This window comes from Ranitomeya imitator, chromosome 2 (assembly GCF_032444005.1).
Source record: "Ranitomeya imitator isolate aRanImi1 chromosome 2, aRanImi1.pri, whole genome shotgun sequence".
NCBI lineage: Eukaryota > Metazoa > Chordata > Amphibia > Anura > Dendrobatidae > Ranitomeya > Ranitomeya imitator.
Genome location: NC_091283.1, coordinates 827245971 through 827272641, shown reverse-complemented (window position 1 = coordinate 827272641; position 26671 = coordinate 827245971). Strand labels below are relative to the sequence as shown.

Here is a 26671-nt window from a genome sequence, read left to right as displayed (position 1 = left end):
CCTGACTCCACTTCCTGTAGAGAGACAAGGACCCGCCTCCACTTCCTGTAGAGACAAGGACCCGCCTCCACTTCCTGTAGAGAGACAGACCTGACTCCACTTCCTGTAGAGACAAGGACCCGCCTCCACTTCCTGTAGAGAGACAGACTTGCCTTCACTTCCTCTAGAGACAAGGACCCGCCTCCACTTCCTGTAGAGACAAAGACCCGCCTCCACTTCCTGTAGAGAGACAGACCTGACTCCACTTCCTGTAGAGACAAGGACCCGCCTCCACTTCCTGTAGAGAGACAGACCTGCCTCCACTTCCTCTAGAGACAAGGACCCGCCTCCACTTCCTGTAGAGAGGCAAGGACCTGACTCCACTCCACTACAAGGTCACAAAGAAGGGAAACATCTTGAGTCTGGAACTTTTTCGGGAATTTTTCGTAAGACAATATAATTTATGAATAATTTGTAGATTGTCTATTTATCACATTATCTGTCAATTGAGGTCCAGTTGTCTGAAAGTGCATGGATCATGCACCAAAGTTGGTATATGTGTACTTTTTACAAAATGTATACAAAAACACATAATAGTGCATTAATATAGTATTATACTATTAAATGACTGCAATATGGTGGAATAATATTTAGAATTGAGAGTCCTCAGTGGTTGACACCTTTTAATGGCCAACTGAAAAAAAAAGGTATCAACCACTGAGGACTCTCAATTCTAAATATTTTTCTATCCACTGGCTAACACTGTACCAAGATATATATCTTTCCTGTGCAATATTGTGGAAGTGTTTTATTAAAGCAGTACTGTATATTATTATAATAGCACATTATTATACTAGTTTATTATCTCATTAATGTGTTATAATAATAATATATTATTGGAGTGTTTTCTACGTTCTTAAAAAGATAATCATTTAGTTTTGTTTTTGTTTTTTTAATAAAAATTCTCCTGGCCCTGGAAAGCATGCTCCATTCTTCATCAAGGACAACAGGAGCAGGGAGGATGATCCTGGTACTGTTGTGACATGAGGCACTTTAGGAGGGGGCGAGAATGTGACATAAGGTCAGGGCTGGAGACATGACATAATGTGGCAGGATGAGCTCATGCTGAAGACTCCCAGGTCATGTGCGAGAAGGCTACACCTGTTGGTTTTGGAATGATGGACCCCGAATCTACTGATTGATACATGGGTGGAGCTGTCCCTGGACGTTCCCTATAAAGTTCCCTGAGAATTGGAAATGAAATGGACAACTCTTCCCTCTACCCCCATCATCCTCTAACTACCACCCTGCTGCCTGTTCTATCAAGCTACACATAAACACCAAGCCTTCAGCACCAGAATCAGTCTCCATTTGCCATTCTATTCTGGAATATTAAAAATGGAGGACAACGTGAAATGGGCCACCGAAATTATTGACCAAAAATTGGAACTCGAGAAAGAAAATCAGGTGAGTGATAACTTTATGCTGTTGTATTATAGTACATACATTATTATATTTATTGCATTATTTGGATTTTCTCAGGTTTTTTTTAAGTAATGAAATCATTTTTAATAACTTTTTTTTGCAAGTATTTTTTTTTGCTTGAAAATATCTATTTTTTTTTTAACTAATTGTCAATCACTATAATTCAATATGGAAGGCGTTAAAATTGTAATTTTTTCGGGATCCTTGAATAATGGTTAGTTAGCTATAGATGTACCGTATATAAATTGGTATTAGATAGGAAAACCAGAGGAAAATTAGTCCAAATTTTGCTAAATTGTTAAAATTGTATGCTAGAGATGAACAGAAAGGTTTATAAACCAATATGATGAATAAGTAGGTAGATAGATAGATGATAGATAGATAATAGATAGATGATAGATAGATAATAGATAGATAGATAATAGATAGTTAGATAGTTAGATAGATAGATGATAGATTGATATTAGATAGATAATTGATAGATAAAAGATCAATAGATAATAGATGATAGATAGATGATAGATAATAGATAATAGATAGAAAGATAGATAGATGATAGATAGATAATAGATAGAAAGATAGAATAGATAAACAGACAGAAGAGTAGTTGTAATAAGATCAAACATTGGAGATGATATTTAAAAGTAACAAAAAAATATTAGGCTAAGTATTAAATACTTTTAATAATTGATTCTCATTTTGTGGAGCTTATAATAAAATAATAGAACAAATTAACAGAATTAATAAATAGACCCAGTAAAGATTAATATCTCTGCCATTCAGTTACAGTACCGCCAGTAATACCGTATCATGTAACTGGTATCATTCAGGTAATCTGATACCAAATATCAGTGTCATGAGTGCAATTACTAATCATAGTGATCCAAAAAGTGTTATGAGATAGCACAGTTAATAAATAATCTCAGGATGGAGCAACAGACTTTTATTCATTCTAATAGAATTACGGTAATAATAATACTGACAATAATAATTGTGGTTTACAAGTCAACCCCTATATTTAATATCTACATTTTTTTCCCTTCAATTGTTTTACTCTTCTATTCTTCATTTTATAAGAATACAGCTACAAGTAAAAACACACGACTACATTTATTTTAGATCTTGAAGCCTCGCTTTCGGAAGACTGGTGTGATTGACATAGACCGGAATGAATTAAATAAAGAAAACTGCAAACCTCCAGTGAACCGGAATCTGGCAAATTTGCAGGTATCTATCTATCTATTATATATAATCTATCTATCTATCTATCTATCTATCATCTATCTATCTAGCTATATATTATCTATCTATCTATTATCTATCTACTATCTATCTATTTACTATCTATCTATTATCTATCTATCTATCTATCTATCTATCTATTATATATAATCTATCTATCTATCTATCATCTATCTATATATTATCTATCGATCTACTATCTATTTACTATCTATCTATCTACTATCTATCTATTTACTATCTATCTATTATCTATCTACTATCTATTTACTATCTATCTATCTATCTATCTATCTATCTATTATCTATCATCTATCTATATATTATCTATCTATCTATCTATCTATCTATCTATCTACTATCTATCTATTTACTATCTATCTATTATCTATCTATCATCTATCTATCATATATTATCTATCATCTATCTATCTATCTATCTATCTATCTATCTATCTATCTATCTCTTTGCCCACACTCTCGGGCAGTACAGTTTATCTATCTATCTATCTATCTATCTATTATCTATCTATTATCTATCTATCTATCTACCTACTATCTATCTATTATCTATCTATTTACTATCTATCTATCTATATATCTATTATCTGTCTCTCTATTATCTATCTATCTATCTATCTCTTTGCCCACACTCTCGGGCAGTACAGTTTATTACCACATTATTTTCTTGGCTATCAATCTACAATGAGGTTATAAATCTCCTGTATGTTGGGACTTATTATTACCTACATTTCACTCTCTGGCCCTTGTGTGATAAACAGCATTCAGCAGTCCGCTGGTCTTTCATTATTGCAGAGAGCAGCTGAGCACACAGAGCTACAAGTGCTGCAGGCTGCAGAGCACTAAATTACGAAAGAATATACAAAGCCAGACATGGGAGTTGGCAGCAGAACTTGCGATTGATTTTATGACTTTTTTTTACATAAGTTTTTTGGGGTAAAAAAATAGGTCTGTCCTTCTAAACGTTAGAGAAATGTAATAACAAGTGATATTACTAATCCAGGCTAAAGTATAGTGTATTAAAGCCACTTAGGAAATAGATTGTCAGACTGCTATCTCTCCTTAGTCCGCCATACATACGGACGCTCAACTTGACCAAGAGCCCCTATGTTCTCTCCTCTAGCAGGGGATTATCTCCCGGAGAATACAATTCAATTTCTACGAAGGTCTCCTAATATTGGGTGTTAAATATGATGGGACATGTTGGATTTTAAAATGCCCAATCCTTTGTCATTGTGGGGCTGGGCCAAGCGTCTTGCTCATGAAGACAGCAGGAGAGACAGCTTTGGATGGTCAAAGTATGGTATCAGTGGCGTAACTAGAGCCTGATGGGTCCCAGTGCAAGATTTGGACCGGCCCTACCCTGATTATATGATATATGCCCTCCATTCTGGTATTTATGCCCCTCATCCTAGCACCATCCTGGTATATATGTCCTTTTTCAAGGGGCCCCATCCTGGTATATATATCCCCCATCTTGGTATATATCCCCCGTTCTGTTGCTGTTCTTTAATGCATAGAAAAAAAAATAAACCATTATACACAGCAGGGGTGTACATAAAAGTATTGGAGCACTATAATAGAAGTATAATGCACCCTGCTTAATCCTCCATATAGTATAATGTACCCCATAGTCTTACATAAAGTATAATGCACCCCTCATAGACCTCCATATAGTATAATTTTGCCCATAGTCATCCATATTTTATAATGCACCCCATAATCCTCCATATAGTATAATGTACCCCCATAGTCCTCCATATAGTATAATGCACCCCACAGTCATCCATATAGTGTAATGCTCTCTCCATAGTCCTCCATATAGTGTAATGCACACACCATAGTCCTCCATATAGTATAATACACACCCCATAGTCCTCCATATAATATAATGCTCTCTCCATAGTCCTCCATATAGTGTAATGCACACACCATAGTCCTCCATATAGTGTAATGCACACACCATAGTCCTCCATATAGTGTAATGCACACACCATAGTCCTCCATATAGTGTAATGCACACACCATAGTCCTCCATATAATATAATGCTCTCTCCATAGTCCTTCATATAGTGTAATGCACACACCATAGTCCTCCATACAGTATAATGCACTCCACAGTCCTCCATAAAGTATAACACACCCCATAGTCCTCCATGTTAGTATAATACACAGCCCATATCCTTCATATAATATAATGCACAGCCCATCATCAGTCATGTAGTAGTTTGTATGTTGTCTCAGCGTTTGTGTGGGTTTCCTCCGGGTTCTCCAGTTTCCTCCCACACTCCAAGAACATACTGATAGGCAATCTACATTGTGAGCTTTAATGGGGACAGTGATGATGTCTGCAAAGCGCTGAGGAATTAATGGCGCTATTTGAGTGAGTAAAATTGAAAATAAATAAAATGTAGTATAATGCAGAGTCCCTAGTGATTAAAGTAGTATAATGCACAGCCCGTAGTCCTCCATACAGTATAATGCACAGCCTGTAGTTCTCCATACAGTATAATGCACAGCCCATAGTCATCCATGTAGTAGTATGGCCACCATGTACTAACTGATTAAAAAAAAATACTCACCTTCCCTCCACTCTCCCGATGCACAGCGTCTTCTTCCGCAGCCGGCAGCTGACTTCAGCGTGCAAACGATGGGAGGGCGTGACGTCACTGTCGTGCGTCCACGGTCATGTGCATGCCGACGTCAGCTGCTGTCCTGCGATTGGCTAGCAGCGTGTATTGCCACTCACGAATCCGATGGGTATGTGTGCTGTGACGCACTGTAGCTGAATGTGCTTCCGAGGACGTACATCCAGCCGAAGTATTTGCTGGCATCAGCGGGCGTCTCACTTGCCAGGCCCATTAGTTACGCCCCTGATTCTAACCTAGGCCATAGGGTGTAAATATAAGGAGAATCCAAAGAATCAAACAAGAAAAAGCTCTTTTTTCAGATACCTAGTGGTCATCCATGAGAGGGTCTACTAGGTCATGTAGACATTATATTGCCTGAAAATCCCATTAAAGTCTATTAGAGCTACTGACAATAATGTATTTTACCATTCTTAGGCTTTTTGCACTTTTTGCTTCATAATATAATAATAATAATATTGCTCTCTGTTTTTCCCCACCCTTAAAGCGTTAGTCTCAATATTCCCAATGGCTAAAATTACAAAGTTTGTCTAAAAAATAAGCAACTTTGCAATTTACCTCTTATTAAAAATCATGTCTGTACTCTAGGTTATCAATCATTGCTATTAGACAGCATATGCCGTGCTTACAAGCTCGTTTTGATATGGATTGTAAACACTGATTTAAAGCTGTCCCAGATTGCCCTTGTTGTCCTCCAATGTTCCTGCAGCATTTTCTGATATTCTGGTGTTTAAGGAGTAGTCTCTCTTTTTGTGGAGAGTGACATGCCTGACATGCCAGTGTGAGGAGACTTATAGGCCATATAATGCTCCTCTTGGAAATTAAATAGGCAACAGTCAATTTGCATAGTGACCTTCTGGTGGCACAAGTTAATGAACAACAAAAAAAAAGGGTAAATTACAGCATTTGTAAAGTATTACCGTATATTAAATAACTATTTCATGACACATGACAAAATGATAAATTCTATGTTAAGGTATGAAATTAGGAAAATTGTTAATTATAAAAAATAATAAAAATGGGAAGAAAAACATTAATAAAAAATAAACCACAGAAATATTTACCCATTTATCGAGTATGTCCAAAAAATAGCTTAAACGTGACCAAGTTATTAACAGTAATGTGCCATCACAAAATGACCCATTGTTTACATCATGTTTTTACATTAAAACTTTAAAAAATGATTTTTGACCATTTTGTTCAGTTCTATATATCCCTATTTTATACAAAAAAAAGAAAATATCAGGAATCTTGCATTTTTCCTTTTATTAAATCCGCCATAGGGTTCCCGAGATATGGGCCTTTTTATTTTGTGCTAATTTTTATGGTCGTTACCAAGGTGGTGTAGCTCACGGGATCCTCTGGGGCGTGTCTTTGTGCAGCTTTGCATAATTACCATGTGAGCCACACCCCCTTGGTAAGGACTAAATCTTTAGGACTGTATAACAGATTTAGAAAAAAAATTGAATACTCACGGGAGGTGTGAGAGTAAAATAATAGCCACCTGTCACCTAGTGAGAAGTCCTATGTTAAAAGTTCTTTCAAGATTTTTGTTCTTTATTATTTGTACTCTCAGGCCTGTAGGTAATAATAGACTGACCACTCAATAACCATTGGCTCTCACAGGGTGAAGATCGGGTACGGAAAACTTCTGTGGATTTGCGTAAGGAAATAGTAGATATTGGCGGAATAGAAAACTTTATTGAAATACGCAAAAGGAGACAAGAGCGTAAGAAGAAGAAGTCACAAGTGGTGGCTCCAGAACCTAAGCCAGAAATAGAAGAGATTGTAAGTATGTGTTCAATTTAGTAGACTTAAAGTGGGCCTGTCATTTTATATAAATATGTATTTTTTTAAACTGTGTAAATGTCGCTGTTCTCCTGAATCCGGCATTGTTTTTCTTTTGTTCCTGCGTCTCTCCTTTCCTGAGATATGGCCTCCTCTTCCCTGTATACAAATCTAATCTTGTTAAGTAAGTAGGTGTGGTCTCCAAAGACACTCCCATAAAAAAAGAATTCAGGACCACGCCCACTTAGATTTGCATACAGGGAAGAAGGAGCCATATCTCAGGAATGGAGAGAGGCAGGAAAAAAAGAAAAACATTGCCCGATTCAGGAGAACAGCGGCATTTATACCAGGTTATTTATTAAAAAAAAAGATTTTTATTGCAAGTGACAGTTGCTCTTTAATAAATGTGTGGAGTGGCTTCTGCCACTGACAGATCCAATAATACATCAGGTTTTTTGATTTGTAGTTAAAAATGATCATTTATACAGTGAGATGGAGTCTTGAAGTTATGTGACTCAACCTTTTTTTTCCCTTGGAAGACTTATAAAAAAGACTTTAAGGTTTATTCCATTCCTAAAAATGATAGTGGATAGGTGATATTTGGTGGATCCTCGAGGTCTCACTCCTGGGATCGCCAGAATGGAGGACATAAGTTCTCACCTTTATATGGATCGGCTTACTATAAGATCCTATTGTAGATCCTCCAAAAATCCAAAATATTCAGCAAAGGAGGACTCTGCTGTTCTCAGAGATTAGATCAAATGTATCTAATACATCAATACAATATCAGTCAAAAAATCAATTTTTGACCCACAGACAGAACCCATCAGTCCAGACACATTCCTGAAAGCCGCCGTTGAAGGTAAAATGAATGTAATCGAGAAGTTCTTAGAAGATGGTGGCTCCCCAGACACTTGTGATGAGGTACGTCTATAAGAGGCCTCCTTGGCTTGTTCGCACTATCTAAGACATTTGGGTATCAAGCGTATCTCATCAAGGCATTTCTTGGCCAACTTTTTGCATTCCATTCCATCGCCCGAGCCAAAGGTTTGCCCCGAGATTAAGTTCTACACCCGATAATCATAACAATCATTAACATTGGTCTAATTTACCGATAATGTGATTGAAAGCTGCAAGCGCTGCACATATCACCAGCCGAGCTGTAAGGCGACCCGCTCATGTGACACGTCTGCAATTATTTATTTATTAGCCTAAAAATAGGAGCACCAAAGCCTTTTGGGATGCTCGATGGTTGTAATGAATTTCAATTACATGTAAAAGTCCCGCAGCTCGGTGTAGGGGTGAGATCAAGGACAGAGGACTCTCTAAGGGACATCTGTTGTGAAAGCAACCAATATACGGACAAAATGGACTCTCCTTCCTAAATATAGGGGCTTCTTAGTCTTGTAACCCGTAAGGATCAAATCTCAAGTTTTGTAGGTTAAAGGGGTTTACAATCACAACTTGCCGATCAATGGGTGTCCCAATGATCGACAGATCTGGGAACCTTTATTCCCATTACAAGATGGGACAGCAGGGTGGACGCCCCACCGTGGCTCCATTAATTCCCCATGGGGATGCCGTAAAAAGCGAAGCTCCGCGTTTGGTAGCCCTTTAGGGATTAAATAGCCTTCAAGTTCTCATTCTACCGACTGATGCAGATCCCAGTGGCTGGACCTCCACCGATCAACAAGTGGATAGGTGATAACTCGTATAACAAGACAAACCCTTTATTGTGGAAATTACAGATGAATTGGGGATTTGGGCAATTACATTAAATTTGTTCCATTTTGGCATAAGGTCCAATCTAAGGGAAATGGTGCAGCTCCTATTGGTTAACTGATGGGCAGGAGGGGAGCCATGGTTAAATGTGATGGTGGGCACAATTTCTGAAAGGGGCCCTAGGCATAAATATGACCTATACTTCTTGATGACAGTCCTTCCCGTCAAGGGCGGACATACTGTTAGTCACACCTCCCTCTTCACCCACACAGGGCCACAGGGCCACTACTGCCTCAAATTCAGGAAAAATTGTGCTTTCTGATGACTGTAAGGGGCCCATATACTATTCCTGCAGAGAGGTCCTCTTCTATCTGTGTCTGCTCCTGCTTTCCATATAGGAGGCCACCACTCAGTCCACACACTGTTCCTGCATAAGGGTCCTCTTCTATCTGTGTCCACTCTTGCTTCCCATTTAGGGGGACGCCACTCTGTCCGTATACTGTTTATGGAGAGAGGTCCTCTACTATCTGTCTGCTTCCATTTTCCATATAGGGGGCCGCCACCCAGCCCATATACTGTTCCTGCAGAGAGGTCCTCTTCTATCTGCGTCCACTCTTGCTTCCCATATAGGAGGCCACCACTCGGTCCATATACTGTTCCTGGAGAGGGGTCCTCTTCTATCTGTGTCCATTCTTGCTTCCCATATAGGAGGCCACCACTCGGTCCATATACTGTTCCTGGAGAGAGGTCCTCTTCTATCTGCGTCCACTCTTGCTTCCCATATAGGGGGCCACCACTCGGTCCATATACTGTTCCTGGAGAGGGGTCCTCTTCTATATGTGTCCACTCTTGCTTCCCATACAGGGGGCCACCACTCAGCCCATATAATGTTCCTGGAGAGAGGTCCTCTTCTATCTGTGTCCACTCTTGCTTCACATATAAGGGGCCACAACTCAGCCCATATACTGTTCCTGGAGAGGGGTCCTCTTATATATGTGTCCACTCTTGCTCCCCATTTAGGGGGCCACCACTCGGTCCATATACTGTTTATGATGGAGAGAGGTCCTCTACTATCTGTCTACTCCCGCTTCCCATATAGGGAGCCACCACTCGGTCCATATACTGTTTCTTCAGAGAGGTCCTCTTCTATTTGTGTCCGCTCCTGCTTCCCATGTAGGAGACCCCCACTCGGTCCATATACTGTTCCTGGAGAGAGGTTCTCTTCTATCTGTGTCTGCTCCCACTTCCCATGTAGAGGGCCACACTCAGTCCGTATACAATTCCTGCAGAGAGGTCCTCCTCTATGTGTGTCCGCTCCCGCTTCCCATGTAGGAGACCCCCACTCGGTCCATATACTATTCCTGCAGAGGTCCTCTTCTATCTGTGTCTGCTCCCGCTTCCCATGTAGGAGACCACCACTCAGTCCATATACTATTACTGCAGAGAGGTCCTCTTCTATGTGTGTCCACTCCCGCTTCCCATGTAGGGGGCCGCACTCGGTCCATATACAATTCCTGCAGAGAGGTCCTCTTCTATCTGTGTCCACTTCCGCTCCCACTTCCCATGTAGAAGACCACCACTCGGTCCGTATACAATTCCTGCAGAGAGGTCCTCCTCTATGTGTGTCCGCTCCCGCTTCCCATGTAGGGGGCTGCACTCGGTCCATATACTATTCCTGCAGAGAGGTCCTCTTCTATCTGTGTCCGCTCCCGCTTCCCATGTAGGAGACCCCCACTCGGTCCATATACTATTCCTGCAGAGGTCCTCTTCTATCTGTGTCTGCTCCCGCTTCCCATGTAGGAGACCACCACTCAGTCCATATACTATTACTGCAGAGAGGTCCTCTTCTATGTGTGTCCACTCCCGCTTCCCATGTAGGGGGCCGCACTCGGTCCATATACAATTCCTGCAGAGAGGTCCTCTTCTATGTGTGTCCGCACCCACTTCCCATGTAGGGGGCCGCACTCAGTCCGTATACTGTTCCTGGAGAGAGGTCCTCTTCTATCTGTGTCCGCTCCCGCTTCCCATGTTGGGGGCCCCACTCGGTCCGTATACAATTCCTGCAGAGAGGTCGTCTTCTATCTGTGTCCGCTCCTGCTTCCCATGTAGGAGACCACCACTCGGTCCATATACTATTCCTGCAGAGAGGTCCTCTTCTATCTGTGTCCGCTCCCGCTTCCCATGTAGGGGGCCGCACTCGGTCCGTATACTATTCCTGCAGAGAGGTCCTCTTCTATCTGTGTCCGCTCCCGCTTCCCATGTTGGGGGCCGCACTCGGTCCGTATACTATTCCTGCAGAGAGGTCGTCTTCTATCTGTGTCCGTTCCCACTTCCCATGTTGGGGGCCCCACTCGGTCCGTATACAATTCCTGCAGAGAGGTCCTCTTCTATCTGTGTCCGCTCCTGCTTCCCATGTAGGAGACCACCACTCGGTCCATATACTATTCCTGCAGAGAGGTCCTCTTCTCTCTGTGTCTGCTCCCGCTTCCCATGTAGGGGGCCGCACTCGGTCCGTATACTATTACTGCAGAGAGGTCCTCTTCTATGTGTGTCCACTCCCGCTTCCCATGTAGGGGGCCGCACTCAGTCCTTATACAATTCCTGCAGAGAGGTCCTCATCTATGTGTGTCCGCACCCACTTCCCATTTAGGGGGCCGCACTCAGTCCGTATACAATTCCTGCAGAGAGGTCCTCTTCTATCTGTGTCCGCTCCCGCTTCCCATGTAGGGGGCCGCACTCAGTCCTTATACAATTCCTGCAGAGAGGTCCTCTTCTATCTGTGTCCGCTCCCGCTTCCCATGTAGGGGGCCGCACTCGGTCCGTATACTATTCCTGCAGAGAGGTCCTCTTCTATGTGTGTCCACTCCCGCTTCCCATGTAGGGGGCCGCACTCAGTCCTTATACAATTCCTGCAGAGAGGTCCTCTTCTATGTGTGTCCGCTCCCGCTTCCCATATAGGGGGCCGCACTCGGTCCGTATACTATTCCTGCAGAGAGGTCCTCTTCTATGTGTGTCCGCTCCCACTTCCCATGTAGGGGGCTGCACTCGTTCCGTATACAATTCCTGCAGAGAGGTCCTCTTCTATGTGTGGCCGCTCCCGCTTCCCATTTAGGGGGCTGCACTCGGTCCGTATACTATTACTGCAGAGAGGTCCTCTTCTATCTGTGTCCGCTCCCGCTTCCCATGTAGGGGGCCGCACTCGGTCCATATACAATTCCTGCAGAGGGGTACTCTTCTATCTGTGTCCGCTCCCGCTTCCCATGTAGGGGGCCGCACTCGGTCCGTATACAATTCCTGCAGAGAGGTCCTCTTCTATGTGTGTCCGCTCCCACTTCCCATTTAGGGGGCCACACTCGTTCCGTATACAATTCCTGCAGAGAGGTCCTCTTCTATCTGTGTCCGCTCCCGTTTCCCATGTAGGGGGCCGCACTCGGTCCGTATACTATTCCTGCAGAGAGGTCCTCTTCTATCTGTGTCCGCTCCCGCTTCCCATGTAGGGGGCCGCACTCGGTCCATATACTATTCCTGCAGAGAGGTCCTCTTCTATCTGTGTCCGCTCCCGCTTCCCATGTAGGGGGCCGCACTCCGTCCGTATACAATTCCTGCAGAGAGGTCCTCTTCTATCTGTGTCCGCTCCCGCTTCCCATGTAGGGGGCCGCACTCAGTCCTTATACAATTCCTGCAGAAAGGTCGTCTTCTATCTGTGTCCGCTCCTGCTTCCCATGTAGGAGACCACCACTCGGTCCATATACTGTTCCTGCAGAGAGGTTCTCTTCTATCTGTGTCCATTCTTGCTTCCCATGTAGGAGACCACCACTCGGTCCATATACTATTCCTGCAGAGAGGTCGTCTTCTATTTGTGTCCGCTCCTGCTTCCCATGTAGGAGACCCCCACTCGGTCCATATACTATTCCTGCAGAGAGGTCCTCTTCTATGTGTGTCCGCTCCCGCTTCCCATTTAGGGGGCTGCACTCGGTCCGTATACTATTACTGCAGAGAGGTCCTCTTCTATCTGTGTCCGCTCCCGCTTCCCATGTAGGGGGCCGCACTCGGTCCGTATACTATTCCTGCAGAGAGGTCGTCTTCTATCTGTGTCCACTCCCGCTTACCATGTAGGGGGCCGCACTCGGTCCATATACTATTCCTGCAGAGAGGTCCTCTTCTATCTGTGTCCGCTCCTGCTTCCCATGTAGGGGGCCGCACTCGGTCCGTATACAATTCCTGCAGAGAGGTCCTCTTCTATCTGTGTCCGCTCCTGCTTCCCATGTAGGGGGCCGCACTCGTTCCGTATACTATTACTGCAGAGAGGTCCTCTTCTATTTGTGTCCGCTCCTGCTTCCCATGTAGGAGACCCCCACTCGGTCCATATACTATTCCTGCAGAGAGGTCCTCTTCTATGTGTGTCCGCTCCTGCTTCCCATTTAGGGGGCTGCACTCGGTCCGTATACAATTCCTGCAGAGAGGTCCTCTTCTATGTGTGTCCGCTCCCGCTTCCCATTTAGGGGGCTGCACTCGGTCCGTATACTATTACTGCAGAGAGGTCCTCTTCTATCTGTGTCCGCTCCCGCTTCCCATGTAGGGGGCCGCACTCGGTCCGTATACTATTACTGCAGAGAGGTCCTCTTCTATTTGTGTCCGCTCCTGCTTCCCATGTAGGAGACCCCCACTCGGTCCATATACTATTCCTGCAGAGAGGTCCTCTTCTATGTGTGTCCGCTCCTGCTTCCCATTTAGGGGGCTGCACTCGGTCCGTATACAATTCCTGCAGAGAGGTCCTCTTCTATGTGTGTCCGCTCCCGCTTCCCATGTAGGGGGCCGCACTCGGTCCGTATACTATTCCTGCAGAGAGGTCCTCTTCTATGTGTGTCCGCTCCCGCTTCCCATGTAGGGGGCCGCACTCGGTCCATATACAATTCCTGCAGAGAGGTCGTCTTCTATCTGTGTCCGCTCCCGCTTCCCATGTAGGGGGCTGCACTCGGTCCGTATACAATTCCTGCAGAGAGGTCGTCTTCTATCTGTGTCCGCTCCCACTTCCCATGTAGGGGGCTGCACTCGGTCCGTATACTATTCCTGCAGAGAGGTCCTCTTCTATCTGTGTCCGCTCCCGCTTCCCATGTAGGGGGCTGCACTCGGTCCGTATACTATTCCTGCAGAGAGGTCCTCTTCTATCTGTGTCCGCTCCCACTTCCCATGTAGGGGGCCGCACTCGGTCCGTATACTATTCCTGCAGAGAGGTCCTCTTCTATCTGTGTCCGCTCCTGCTTCCCATGTAGGGGGCCGCACTCGGTCCATATACTATTCCTGCAGAGAGGTCCTCTTCTATGTGTGTCCGCTCCTGCTTCCCATGTAGGAGACCACCACTCGGTCCATATACTGTTCCTGCAGAGAGGTCCTCTTCTATCTGTGTCCGCTCCCGCTTCCCATGTAAGGGGCCGCACTCGGTCCGTATACAATTCCTGCAGAGAGGTCCTCTTCTATCTGTGTCCGCTCCCGCTTCCCATGTAGGGGGCCGCACTCGGTCCGTATACTATTACTGCAGAGAGGTCCTCTTCTATCTGTGTCCGCTCCCGCTTCCCATTTAGGGGGCCGCACTCGGTCCGTATACTATTCCTGCAGAGAGGTCCTCTTCTATGTGTGTCCGTTCCCACTTCCCATGTAGGGGGCTGCACTCGGTCCGTATACAATTCCTGCAGAGAGGTCCTCCTCCATCTGTGTCCGCTCCCGCTTCCCATGTAGGGGGCCGCACTCGGTCCGTATACTATTACTGCAGAGAGGTCGTCTTCTATGTGTGTCCTCTCCCGCTTCCCATGTAGGGGGCCGCACTCGGTCCGTATACAATTCCTGCAGAGAGGTCCTCTTCTATGTGTGTCCGCTCCCGCTTCCCATATAGGGGGCCGCACTCGGTCCATATACTATTCCTGCAGAGAGGTCCTCTTCTATCTGTGTCCATTCTTGCTTCCCATGTAGGGGGCCGCACTCGGTCCGTATACAATTCCTGCAGAGAGTTCGTCTTCTATGTGTGTCCGCTCCCGCTTCCCATGTAGGGGGCTGCACTCGGTCCGTATACAATTCCTGCAGAGGGGTCCTCTTCTATCTGTGTCCGCTCCTGCTTCCCATGTAGGGGGCCGCACTCAGTCCGTATACTATTCCTGCAGAGAGGTCCTCTTCTATCTGTGTCCGCTCCCGCTTCCCATGTAGGGGGCCGCACTCGGTCCGTATACTATTCCTGCAGAGAGGTCGTCTTCTATCTGTGTCCACTCCCGCTTACCATGTAGGGGGCCGCACTCGGTCCATATACTATTCCTGCAGAGAGGTCCTCTTCTATCTGTGTCCGCTCCTGCTTCCCATGTAGGGGGCCGCACTCGGTCCGTATACAATTCCTGCAGAGAGGTCCTCTTCTATCTGTGTCCGCTCCTGCTTCCCATGTAGGGGGCCGCACTCGTTCCGTATACTATTACTGCAGAGAGGTCCTCTTCTATCTGTGTCCGCTCCTGCTTCCCATGTAGGAGACCCCCACTCGGTCCATATACTATTCCTGCAGAGAGGTCCTCTTCTATGTGTGTCCGCTCCCGCTTCCCATTTAGGGGGCTGCACTCGGTCCGTATACTATTACTGCAGAGAGGTCCTCTTCTATTTGTGTCCGCTCCTGCTTCCCATGTAGGAGACCCCCACTCGGTCCATATACTATTCCTGCAGAGAGGTCCTCTTCTATGTGTGTCCGCTCCTGCTTCCCATTTAGGGGGCTGCACTCGGTCCGTATACAATTCCTGCAGAGAGGTCCTCTTCTATGTGTGTCCGCTCCCGCTTCCCATGTAGGGGGCCGCACTCGGTCCGTATACTATTCCTGCAGAGAGGTCCTCTTCTATGTGTGTCCGCTCCCGCTTCCCATGTAGGGGGCCGCACTCGGTCCATATACAATTCCTGCAGAGAGGTCGTCTTCTATCTGTGTCCGCTCCCGCTTCCCATGTAGGGGGCTGCACTCGGTCCGTATACAATTCCTGCAGAGAGGTCGTCTTCTATCTGTGTCCGCTCCCACTTCCCATGTAGGGGGCCGCACTCGGTCCGTATACTATTACTGCAGAGAGGTCCTCTTCTATCTGTGTCCGCTCCTGCTTCCCATGTAGGAGACCCCCACTCGGTCCATATACTATTCCTGCAGAGAGGTCCTCTTCTATGTGTGTCCGCTCCCGCTTCCCATGTAAGGGGCCGCACTCGGTCCGTATACAATTCCTGCAGAGAGGTCCTCTTCTATCTGTGTCCGCTCCCACTTCCCATGTAGGGGGCCGCACTCGGTCCGTATACTATTACTGCAGAGAGGTCCTCTTCTATCTGTGTCCGCTCCCGCTTCCCATGTAGGGGGCTGCACTCGGTCCGTATACTATTCCTGCAGAGAGGTCCTCTTCTATCTGTGTCCGCTCCTGCTTCCCATGTAGGGGGCCGCACTCGGTCCGTATACTATTCCTGCAGAGAGGTCCTCTTCTATCTGTGTCCGCTCCTGCTTCCCATGTAGGGGGCCGCACTCGGTCCATATACTATTCCTGCAGAGAGGTCCTCTTCTATGTGTGTCCGCTCCTGCTTCCCATGTAGGAGACCACCACTCGGTCCATATACTGTTCCTGCAGAGAGGTCGTCTTCTATCTGTGTCCGCTCCCGCTTCCCATGTAAGGGGCCGCACTCGGTCCGTATACAATTCCTGCAGAGAGGTCCTCTTCTATCTGTGTCCGCTCCCGCTTCCCATGTAGGGGGCCGCACTCGGTCCGTATACTATTACTGCAGAGAGGTCCTCTTCTATCTGTGTCCGCTCCCGCTTCCCATTTAGGGGGCCGCACTCGGTCCGTATACTATTCCTGCAGAGAGGTCCTCTTCTATGTGTGTCCGTTCCCACTTCCCATGTAGGGGGCTGCACTCGGTCCGTATACAATTCCTGCAGAGAGGTCCTCCTCCATCTGTGTCCGCTCCCGCTTCCCATGTAGGGGGCCGCACTCGGTCCGTATACTATTACTGCAGAGAGGTCGTCTTCTATGTGTGTCCTCTCCCGCTTCCCATGTAGGGGGCCGCACTCGGTCCGTATACAATTCCTGCAGAGAGGTCCTCTTCTATGTGTGTCCGCTCCCGCTTCCCATATAGGGGGCCGCACTCGGTCCATATACTATTCCTGCAGAGAGGTCCTCTTCTATGTGTGTCCGCTCCCGCTTCCCATATAGGGGGCCGCACTCGGTCCATATACTATTCCTGCAGAGAGGTCCTCTTCTATCTGTGTCCATTCTTGCTTCCCATGTAGGGGGCCGCACTCGGTCCGTATACAATTCCTGCAGAGAGGTCGTCTTCTATGTGTGTCCGCTCCCGCTTCCCATGTAGGGGGCTGCACTCGGTCCGTATACAATTCCTGCAGAGAGGTCCTCTTCTATCTGTGTCCGCTCCTGCTTCCCATGTAGGGGGCCGCACTCGGTCCGTATACAATTCCTGCAGAGAGGTCCTCTTCTATCTGTGTCCGCTCCCGCTTCCCATGTAGGGGGCCGCACTCGGTCCGTATACAATTCCTGCAGAGAGGTCCTCTTCTATCTGTGTCCATTCTTGCTTCCCATGTAGGGGGCCGCACTCGGTCCGTATACAATTCCTGCAGAGAGGTCGTCTTCTATGTGTGTCCGCTCCCGCTTCCCATGTAGGGGGCTGCACTCGGTCCGTATACAATTCCTGCAGAGGGGTCCTCTTCTATCTGTGTCCGCTCCTGCTTCCCATGTAGGGGGCCGCACTCGGTCCGTATACAATTCCTGCAGAGAGGTCCTCTTCTATCTGTGTCCGCTCCCGCTTCCCATGTAGGGGGCCGCACTCGGTCCGTATACTATTCCTGCAGAGAGGTCCTCTTCTATCTGTGTCCGCTCCCGCTTCCCATGTAGGGGGCCGCACTCGGTCCGTATACTATTCCTGCAGAGAGGTCGTCTTCTATGTGTGTCCGCTCCCGCTTCCCATGTAGGGGGCTGCACTCGGTCCATATACAATTCCTGCAGAGAGGTCGTCTTCTATGTGTGTCCACTCCCGCTTCCCATGTAGGGGGCCGCACTCGGTCCGTATACAATTCCTGCAGAGAGGTCGTCTTCTATCTGTGTCCACTCCTGCTTCCCATGTAGGGGGCCGCACTCGGTCCGTATACTATTCCTGCAGAGAGGTCGTCTTCTATGTGTGTCCTCTCCCGCTTCCCATGTAGGGGGCCGCACTCGGTCCGTATACAATTCCTGCAGAGAGGTCGTCTTCTATCTGTGTCCACTCCTGCTTCCCATGTAGGGGGCCGCACTCGGTCCGTATACAATTCCTGCAGAGGGGTCCTCTTCTATCTGTGTCCGCTCCTGCTTCCCATGTAGGGGGCCGCACTCGGTCCGTATACAATTCCTGCAGAGAGGTCCTCTTCTATCTGTGTCCGCTCCCGCTTCCCATGTAGGGGGCCGCACTCGGTCCGTATACTATTCCTGCAGAGAGGTCGTCTTCTATGTGTGTCCGCTCCCGCTTCCCATGTAGGGGGCCGCACTCGGTCCGTATACAATTCCTGCAGAGAGGTCCTCTTCTATCTGTGTCCGCTCCCGCTTCCCATGTAGGGGGCCGCACTCGGTCCGTATACTATTCCTGCAGAGAGGTCGTCTTCTATGTGTGTCCGCTCCCGCTTCCCATGTAGGGGGCCGCACTCGGTCCGTATACTATTACTGCAGAGAGGTCCTCTTCTATCTGTGTCCGCTCCCGCTTCCCATGTAGGGGGCCGCACTCGGTCCGTATACTATTCCTGCAGAGAGGTCGTCTTCTATGTGTGTCCACTACCGCTTCCCATGTAGGAGACCACCACTCGGTCCATATACTGTTCCTACAGAGTGGTCTTCTGTGTCCTTTCCTGCTTTCCATATAGGGGGCTGCACTCGGTTCCCTGTCGCAGGACCTGCATAGAAGGTATCCTGTGATTTACTTCAGCCCATGACTTGATCGAGAAACCGATAAAAAGTAGGCATTGACCTAATAGTAGTAATTGCTTCCAGTAAACTGATCCCCTCCTAGAAAGGTGCAATAGGTTCTCTGCGGACCGTGCCATTAATTTTGGAAAAGCCCCTGTAAATATAATTTGTGCATTTAATTGGGGCTATTATTTTTCAGTTCAAGCGGACAGCTCTCCATCGAGCTTCCCTGGAGGGTCACATGGAAATCATTAAGAAACTCATAGACAGTGGATCTTCTGTCAACTTTAGAGATCGGGTAAGACTGTAAGTTGCATTATAAGCAAACAATGGCAATAATCAAAGTGGGGATGCCTAAGTGATGCTGGACAATGCCACCACAGCCCTCATTTCTGGGCAGGAGGGTCTGGCATGTTCCCCTTCGGCCATGCCTTGAGCTGCCATGGTCCTCAGGTTGGATCCTTCCTAGTTTACTTTCTAAGTTGGAGTTATTTAACCTTCCATGGAAAATGGGGATAGTGGGGATAGGGCCAATAATGTGCGATTAGCACAGCACCCTTAGCACATGGCTATAGGTCGTCCTTCTAGATGCAAAATTGCCACACGGCCAGAAAGTGACCAGCCTGCCCAGGAGGAGATAATCATACTGGGAGCCAAACCAGTGCCAATATACATTTTGCAGCAGCAATAATGGAATAGCAGTTTTACCTTTCCATAAAAGAAAAGACACAGAATGCAGAATTAACCTCTTGTCAATAGTATACCACCAGGGCTATTTCTTATTAACCACAATGGTCCAGGGAAGCTTAAATTACTGTTCTAGACCACTGCTAACATGTATATTTACTTCTCTAGACCACCAGGGATGTCTAAATGAACCACTACACCACCAGGGATATTAGCAATGATGTTTTCCCTGCACTAGACCACCAGGGATAATTACACTTACAGCTTCTTTTCCCTAGACCACCAGAGATACTTACACGTACAGCTTCTTTGCCTTAGACCATCAAGGATACTTATAGCTTCTTTGCCCTAGACTACCAGGGATACTTACAACTTTTATGCTCTAGACCACCAGGGATCAGCTTCTTTCCCATAGACCACCAGGGATACCTACACTTACAGTTTCTTTTCCCTAGACCACCTAGGATACTTACAGCTTCTTTCCCTTAGACCACCAGGGATAATTACACTTACAGCTTCTTTCCCTTAGACCACCAGAGATACTTACACTTACAGCTTCTTTGCCCTAGACTACCAGGGATACTTACAGTTTATTTTCCCTAGATCACCAGGGATACTTACAGCGTCTTTCCCTTAGACCACCAGGGATACTTACAGCGTCTTTCCCTTAGACCACCAGGGATACTTACAGCGTCTTTCCCTTAGACCACCAGGGATACTTACAGCGTCTTTCCCATAGACCACCAGGGATACCTACACTTACAGTTTCTTTTCCCTAGACCACCAGGGATACTTACAGCGTCTTTCCCATAGACCACCAGGGATACTTACAGCGTCTTTCCCTTAGACCACCAGGGATACTTACAGCTTCTTTCCCATAGACCACCAGGGATACTTACAGCGTCTTTCCCATAGACCACCAGGGATACTTACAGCTTCTTTCCCATAGACCACCAGGGATACTTACAGCGTCTTTCCCTTAGACCACCAGGGATACTTACAGCTTCTTTCCCATAGACCACCAGGGATACTTACAGCATCTTTCCCTTAGACCACCAGGGATACTTACAGCTTCTTTCCCATAGACCACCAGGGATACTTACAGCTTCTTTCCCATAGACCACCAGGGATACTTACAGCGTCTTTCCCATAGACCACCAGGGATACTTACAGCTTCTTTCCCATAGACCACCAGGGATGCTTACAGCGTCTTTCCCTTAGACCACCAGGGATACTTACAGCTTCTTTCCCATAGACCACCAGGGATACTTACAGCGTCTTTCCCTTAGACCACCAGGGATACTTACAGCTTCTTTCCCATAGACCACCAGGGATACTTACAGCTTCTTTCCCATAGACCACCAGGGATACTTACAGCGTCTTTCCCATAGACCACCAGGGATACTTACAGCGTCTTTCCCATAGACCACCAGGGATACTTACAGCGTCTTTCCCATAGACCACCAGGGATACTTACAGCTTCTTTCCCATAGACCACCAGGGATACTTACAGCGTCTTTCCCTTAGACCACCAGGGATACTTACAGCTTCTTTCCCATAGACCACCAGGGATACTTACAGCGTCTTTCCCTTAGACCACCAGGGATACTTACAGCGTCTTTCCCATAGACCACCAAGGATACTTACAGCGTCTTTCCCATAGACCACCAGGGATACTTACAGTTTCTTTTCCCTAGACCACCAGGGATACTTACAGCGTCTTTCCCTTAGACCACCAGGGATACTTACAGCTTCTTTCCCATAGACCACCAGGGATACTTACAGCGTCTTTCCCATAGACCACCAGGGATACTTACAGCTTCTTTCCCATAGACCACCAGGGATACTTACAGCGTCTTTCCCTTAGACCACCAGGGATACTTACAGCTTCTTTCCCATAGACCACCAGGGATACTTACAGCGTCTTTCCCTTAGACCACCAGGGATACTTACAGCGTCTTTCCCATAGACCACCAAGGATACTTACAGCGTCTTTCCCATAGACCACCAGGGATACTTACAGTTTCTTTTCCCTAGACCACCAGGGATACTTACAGCGTCTTTCCCTTAGACCACCAGGGATACTTACAGCTTCTTTCCCATAGACCACCAGGGATACTTACAGCGTCTTTCCCTTAGACCACCAGGGATACTTACAGCGTCTTTCCCATAGACCACCAAGGATACTTACAGCGTCTTTCCCATAGACCACCAGGGATACTTACAGTTTCTTTTCCCTAGACCACCAGGGATACTTACAGCGTCTTTCCCCTAGACCACCAGGGATACTTACAGCTTCTTTCCCATAGACCACCAGGGATACTTACAGCGTCTTTCCCTTAGACCACCAGGGATACTTACAGCTTCTTTCCCATAGACCACCAGGGATACTTACAGCGTCTTTCCCTTAGACCACCAGGGATACTTACAGCTTCTTTCCCATAGACCACCAGGGATACTTACAGCGTCTTTCCCTTAGACCACCAGGGATACTTACAGCGTCTTTCCCATAGACCACCAAGGATACTTACAGCTTCTTTCCCATAGACCACCAGGGATACTTACAGCGTCTTTCCCTTAGACCACCAGGGATACTTACAGCGTCTTTCCCATAGACCACCAAGGATACTTACAGCGTCTTTCCCATAGACCACCAGGGATACTTACAGTTTCTTTTCCCTAGACCACCAGGGATACTTACACTTACCGCTTCACCTCCTTAGTGCACAAGGGATGTTGATAAAGTACCCTGGATCCCAGTGGCAGCATGAAGCAAGGCTCCTTTTCACACAGGCAGTATTTTTTTTGGGTGGAGAAGGTAGCAACCCTCTCACAAACTCTGCTCAGTCCTGGTCTTTGCATTCTGACAACTATTAGGCTATGTTCACACTGAGTTATTTGAGGAGTTATTGGAGCATAAACTGAGCGGACACTTTCCAAATCTTCCTCAAAAACTCTAAATTCCTGAGTTTCTGCTCATTTTCTTCTACGAAAACTCAGCAAAAAACACTCCGTGTGCACATATCCTAAGGCAGCTTTCATAGATTGCAGCCAGACAGCATTGTGCCGCAATTTACCAAAAATTGCATTAAAAAAATTGCGCTTCTACCTTGGCAAAAAAAAAAGAAAAACCAAATCACTCAGTCATATTATTAATTAGCAATGAGAATAGGATGTTCTCTTCATCTTTTGTGTATAGCTGGACTGCACCGCCGTCCACTGGGCCTGCCGGGGGGGAAAGCTGGATGTCCTAAAGCTTCTCCAGGAAAACGGCGCTGAAATCAGCGTAAAAGACAAGGTAAGACCAGGGGCACAAGGCGTCTCACGTCTCATCATCTCTAACCTTTGGGAGTAATTAAATTGCAATGTTTAATTGTTCTGCACCAATAAGAACAGTCATTCATTTTAATAAATTAGTATATTTTTTGCTATTTTTTTTCCTATTTTAGGTTCTTAGTACCCCCCTGCATGTTGCTACACGTACCGGTCATGCAGACATAGTGGAGCATCTGATTGCTACTGGGGTGGAGATAAACGCCAAAGACAGGGTAAGATTTGGGAGATTTGTTTTTGTTTTTTTCCTTTTTTTTCTTTTTGACTGTCTGTAAAATAGTGGACTGTAATAAGAAAACTGCAAGACTCCAAGTAATGAGTTTCCCGAAAAGTCAGAGATGTGAACGGTGGCCGCACATGTGACATTAGCCAAGCCCAATATAATACGGTTATTAAGGCCTCATTCAGACGCCCGATTTTCGCGTACCAGCGCTCTCTGTGTTTTTCACAGGTCGCACTTGTACTTGTGGTGATCTATGCGGCCATTCACATGTCGTTTGATTTTGATATGAGGGTCGGATCAGAATCGGTAACGCACGTATATGGGTGCGTGAAAAATCGGACTGCACTTGGATGACATCTGAGTGTGGTCCAATTTTCACGGACTATCAGAATGGAGAACGTGGAGAAACCTTTTTTTTTTTTCTCCATGAACGAGAAAATCTGATGACACTCTGATCAATCTAATCAGTCCGGTTTTCTCGTACGTGAATGAGGCCTAACGCTGTACTTTTGCTTTTTTTGGCTACAGGAAGGTGATACCGCATTACACGATGCCGTCAGACTTAACCGGTATAAAATCATCAAAATGCTGATAATATATGGCGCCAACATGATGGCAAAAAACTGGGTGAGTACGACCCCAATACATCTACAATCGGTAATTTTCACTTAATATAGTCCTGATGACCATTTATCTTATAGTCCTCTAGGATCTGGAATGATAGATCCCTTTCATGCTCCAGTGAGCTGCATTTCCGTATTAAAGTGGGGACACAATGTACCTTATTTCCTCTAATGTGAGGGCTACTAACGTGGCCATTATACCCTGAACACAGGCTCGGACTGGCCCACGGGGGAACAGGAGAATCCTCCGGTGGGCCGCCCCTGTGGAGGAGTGCTGATGAACCGCGCTATTGCAATTGATTCACTATTTGCAGAAAAAGAGATCATCGTTCAGTAAACAAGCCAACCAAATTAATAATAGAAAAAGCAACAGAATATTTGTCTACTAGGGTCAGGTCTTTTTTTTACATGTAGCTGAACAGCGAACCCCAAGAGTAAATGTTATCGGTCAACCCAATCCGACACTGCCCGGAGAACCCTCTTTTTTTAGTGCATTTTCTGCTTTCTTCCTAGATTTGGGCTGATAAATAATTTGTTTAACTCTTTAATCTAAGGCTAGCCTCATGCCACGTCTCAGCCTAGGTTCATGACGTACACGGTTGTGTCTGGCTTTAAAGTTGGACTTTCTTGGGAAAAAATGGAACTCAAGGTTTTGTGTTTTCAACCCAGTTTTTGCTAAGTGAAGTCTATGGCCCAATCGGGGGGCCACGTCTGAGCCCTACTTAGACAGAAGCCTACAATGGAGCCATGACCAGAGGCCGAGACGTGGGGTGAAACGAGCCTAAGTGAAGTCTATGGCCCAATCTGGGGTTCACGTCTGAGCCCTAGTTAGACAGAAGCCTACAATGGAGCCACGACCAGAGGCCGAGACGTGAGGTGAAACGAGCCTAAGTGAAGCCTATGGCCCAATCGGGGGGTCACGTCTGAGCCCTAGTTAGACAGAAGCCTACAATGGAGCCACAACCAGAGGCCGATACGTGGGGTGAAACGAGCCTAAGTGAAGTCTATGGCCCAATCTGGGGTTCACGTCTGAGCCCTAGTTAGACAGAAGCCTACAATGGAGCCACGACCAGAGGCCGAGACGTGGGGTGAAACGAGCCTAAGTGAAGCCTATGGCCCAATCGGGGGGTCACGTCTGAGCCCTAGTTAGACAGAAGCCTACAATGGAGCCACAACCAGAGGCCGATACGTGGGGTGAAACGAGCCTAAGTGAAGTCTATGGCCCAATCGGGGGGTCACGTCTGAGCCCTAGTTAGACAGAAGCCTACAATGGAGCCACGACCAGAGGCCGAGACGTGGGGTGAAACGAGCCTAAGTGAAGTCTATGGCCCAATCGGGGGGTCACGTCTGAGCCCTAGTTAGACAGAAGCCTACAATGGAGCCACGACCAGAGGCCGAGACGTGGGGCGAAACGAGCCTAAGACCACCATATGGTCGTAACCCAAATGTCGGCCACAATAACCTTTTATCCCCCAGACACTGTCAGTAATTACTGATTATAAATCATGCATGGATGCAGTGTGGGACTGGGTTAGAAAGGCCCACCAATAACATTCACCTTAGGGACCACTGTTCAGTTGCGTACCTGACCCTATTACGCAAATTTATTTTTGCTTCTATGTAATATTAAACTGGCTAGCTTTGCCTTTGTCTGAAAATAGTGAATGAAGCGCGATAGCGCTGCTCATCAGCACTCCTTCACAGGGGCGGCCCACCGGAGGATTCTCCTGTTCTCCCGTCGGCCAGTCCGAGCTTGTATGGATGTGACTAATAGAACTACAGATACCAATAAAGTAACCCACTTTCTCCTTTGCGTGTGGTCCAGGATGGTAAGACCCCCACAGACCTCGTGCAGCAGTGGCAGTCGGACATCCGGGAGGCGTTGGTGAAACGATCAAACGATGGCTCGGAGAAGCAGCTGTAGAGTGGAGACAAGTCATTGGCCTCTTATTTATTGCTGATGTGCACAGAGTAGACTCTTGGATGTGATTATGGTCATCGCTTCTGAAGATTATTTTTGTAAATTGTTGACACGGTGAATTACGTACAGTCGTCATATAAATGTTGTATAAAGCATCGCTTCTTAGTAAAATAAAGTTTCATGGTATAATTGTACTGGGAGTTCCCGATATATAATTTTGGGGTTGTTGGTTCTTGGTATTGTCCGTTATTCTGTGAATACGGAAGACTTCGGACACTTCTCTCCTGTCCGGGAGCTGACACTTCCTTCCCCTATCACCGTGTACATTTTACAATAACCTTTACATTTATAAGTCCCACTGACAAGTAATTGATCTTGTTTTGTCTGGTTCTATTCTGAAGCAGCGCCTCCGCAGGATCGAGGAAGTATTACATGATGCCCATGTACATCAATGCAATGTAATGGATGTGCTGGGTCCTCCAGAGAACAATATACTGATTAGCTAGTCTCCATTGCTGCTAATTGATGGAAGACTTCAGTAAGAGCTCCTCCTTATTAAAGGGTTTTTGATAATTCATCTTTGTTAAAGAATTGCCCCAAAGATAGGTGGAATAAAAGGTGTGCTACTTCTGGAACCTGAAGCGATCATCTGTAATCTCTGGAGGAACCTAAGGACAAGTGATCGGGTCCTCTGTAGCGCCACCACATGGGGATATGTGACATTGCACAAATCAGTGGTCCATGTGCTCTGACTAATATGAGGGTCCAGAATGCTCTTATAGAGTAAATAAAAATGTGACAACCCCTTTAAAAAGCATTTGCACCAAAACCATAAATCAGCAGTAAATATCCTGTGATTCTAGACGTTTCTCAGTGTCACCATCTCAATCAGATATCACTAAGGAGCTTAGGGCACAGCTATAATGCTGCAGAGGCAACCAGGTCTCGGAGACTGGGGGGCCGCAAAGATACCCCAATTATATATGGCCTGTGTGGCTCATGCATGGACGCGCCGGATCCTCCAAAAAGAGAAGCAGTCATTGCAACCACTCCCTGCACCGGCC

At 46.5% G+C, this 26671-nt stretch overlaps 1 protein-coding gene across 1 annotated transcript; it reads left to right on the top strand.

Annotated features, from left to right (window-relative positions):
• The first annotated feature begins 1055 nt into the window (after positions 1–1055).
• Positions 1056–25813, top strand: ANKRD2 (ankyrin repeat domain 2). Its single transcript, XM_069755906.1, has 9 exons — positions 1056–1446; positions 2584–2691; positions 7002–7163; positions 7980–8087; positions 19020–19118; positions 22707–22805; positions 22957–23055; positions 23592–23690; positions 25512–25813. Exons 1-9 carry the CDS (start codon positions 1378–1380, stop codon positions 25608–25610), a joined length of 942 nt encoding a protein of 313 aa, XP_069612007.1. The 5' UTR covers positions 1056–1377; the 3' UTR covers positions 25611–25813.
• Positions 25814–26671: the final 858 nt, after the last annotated feature.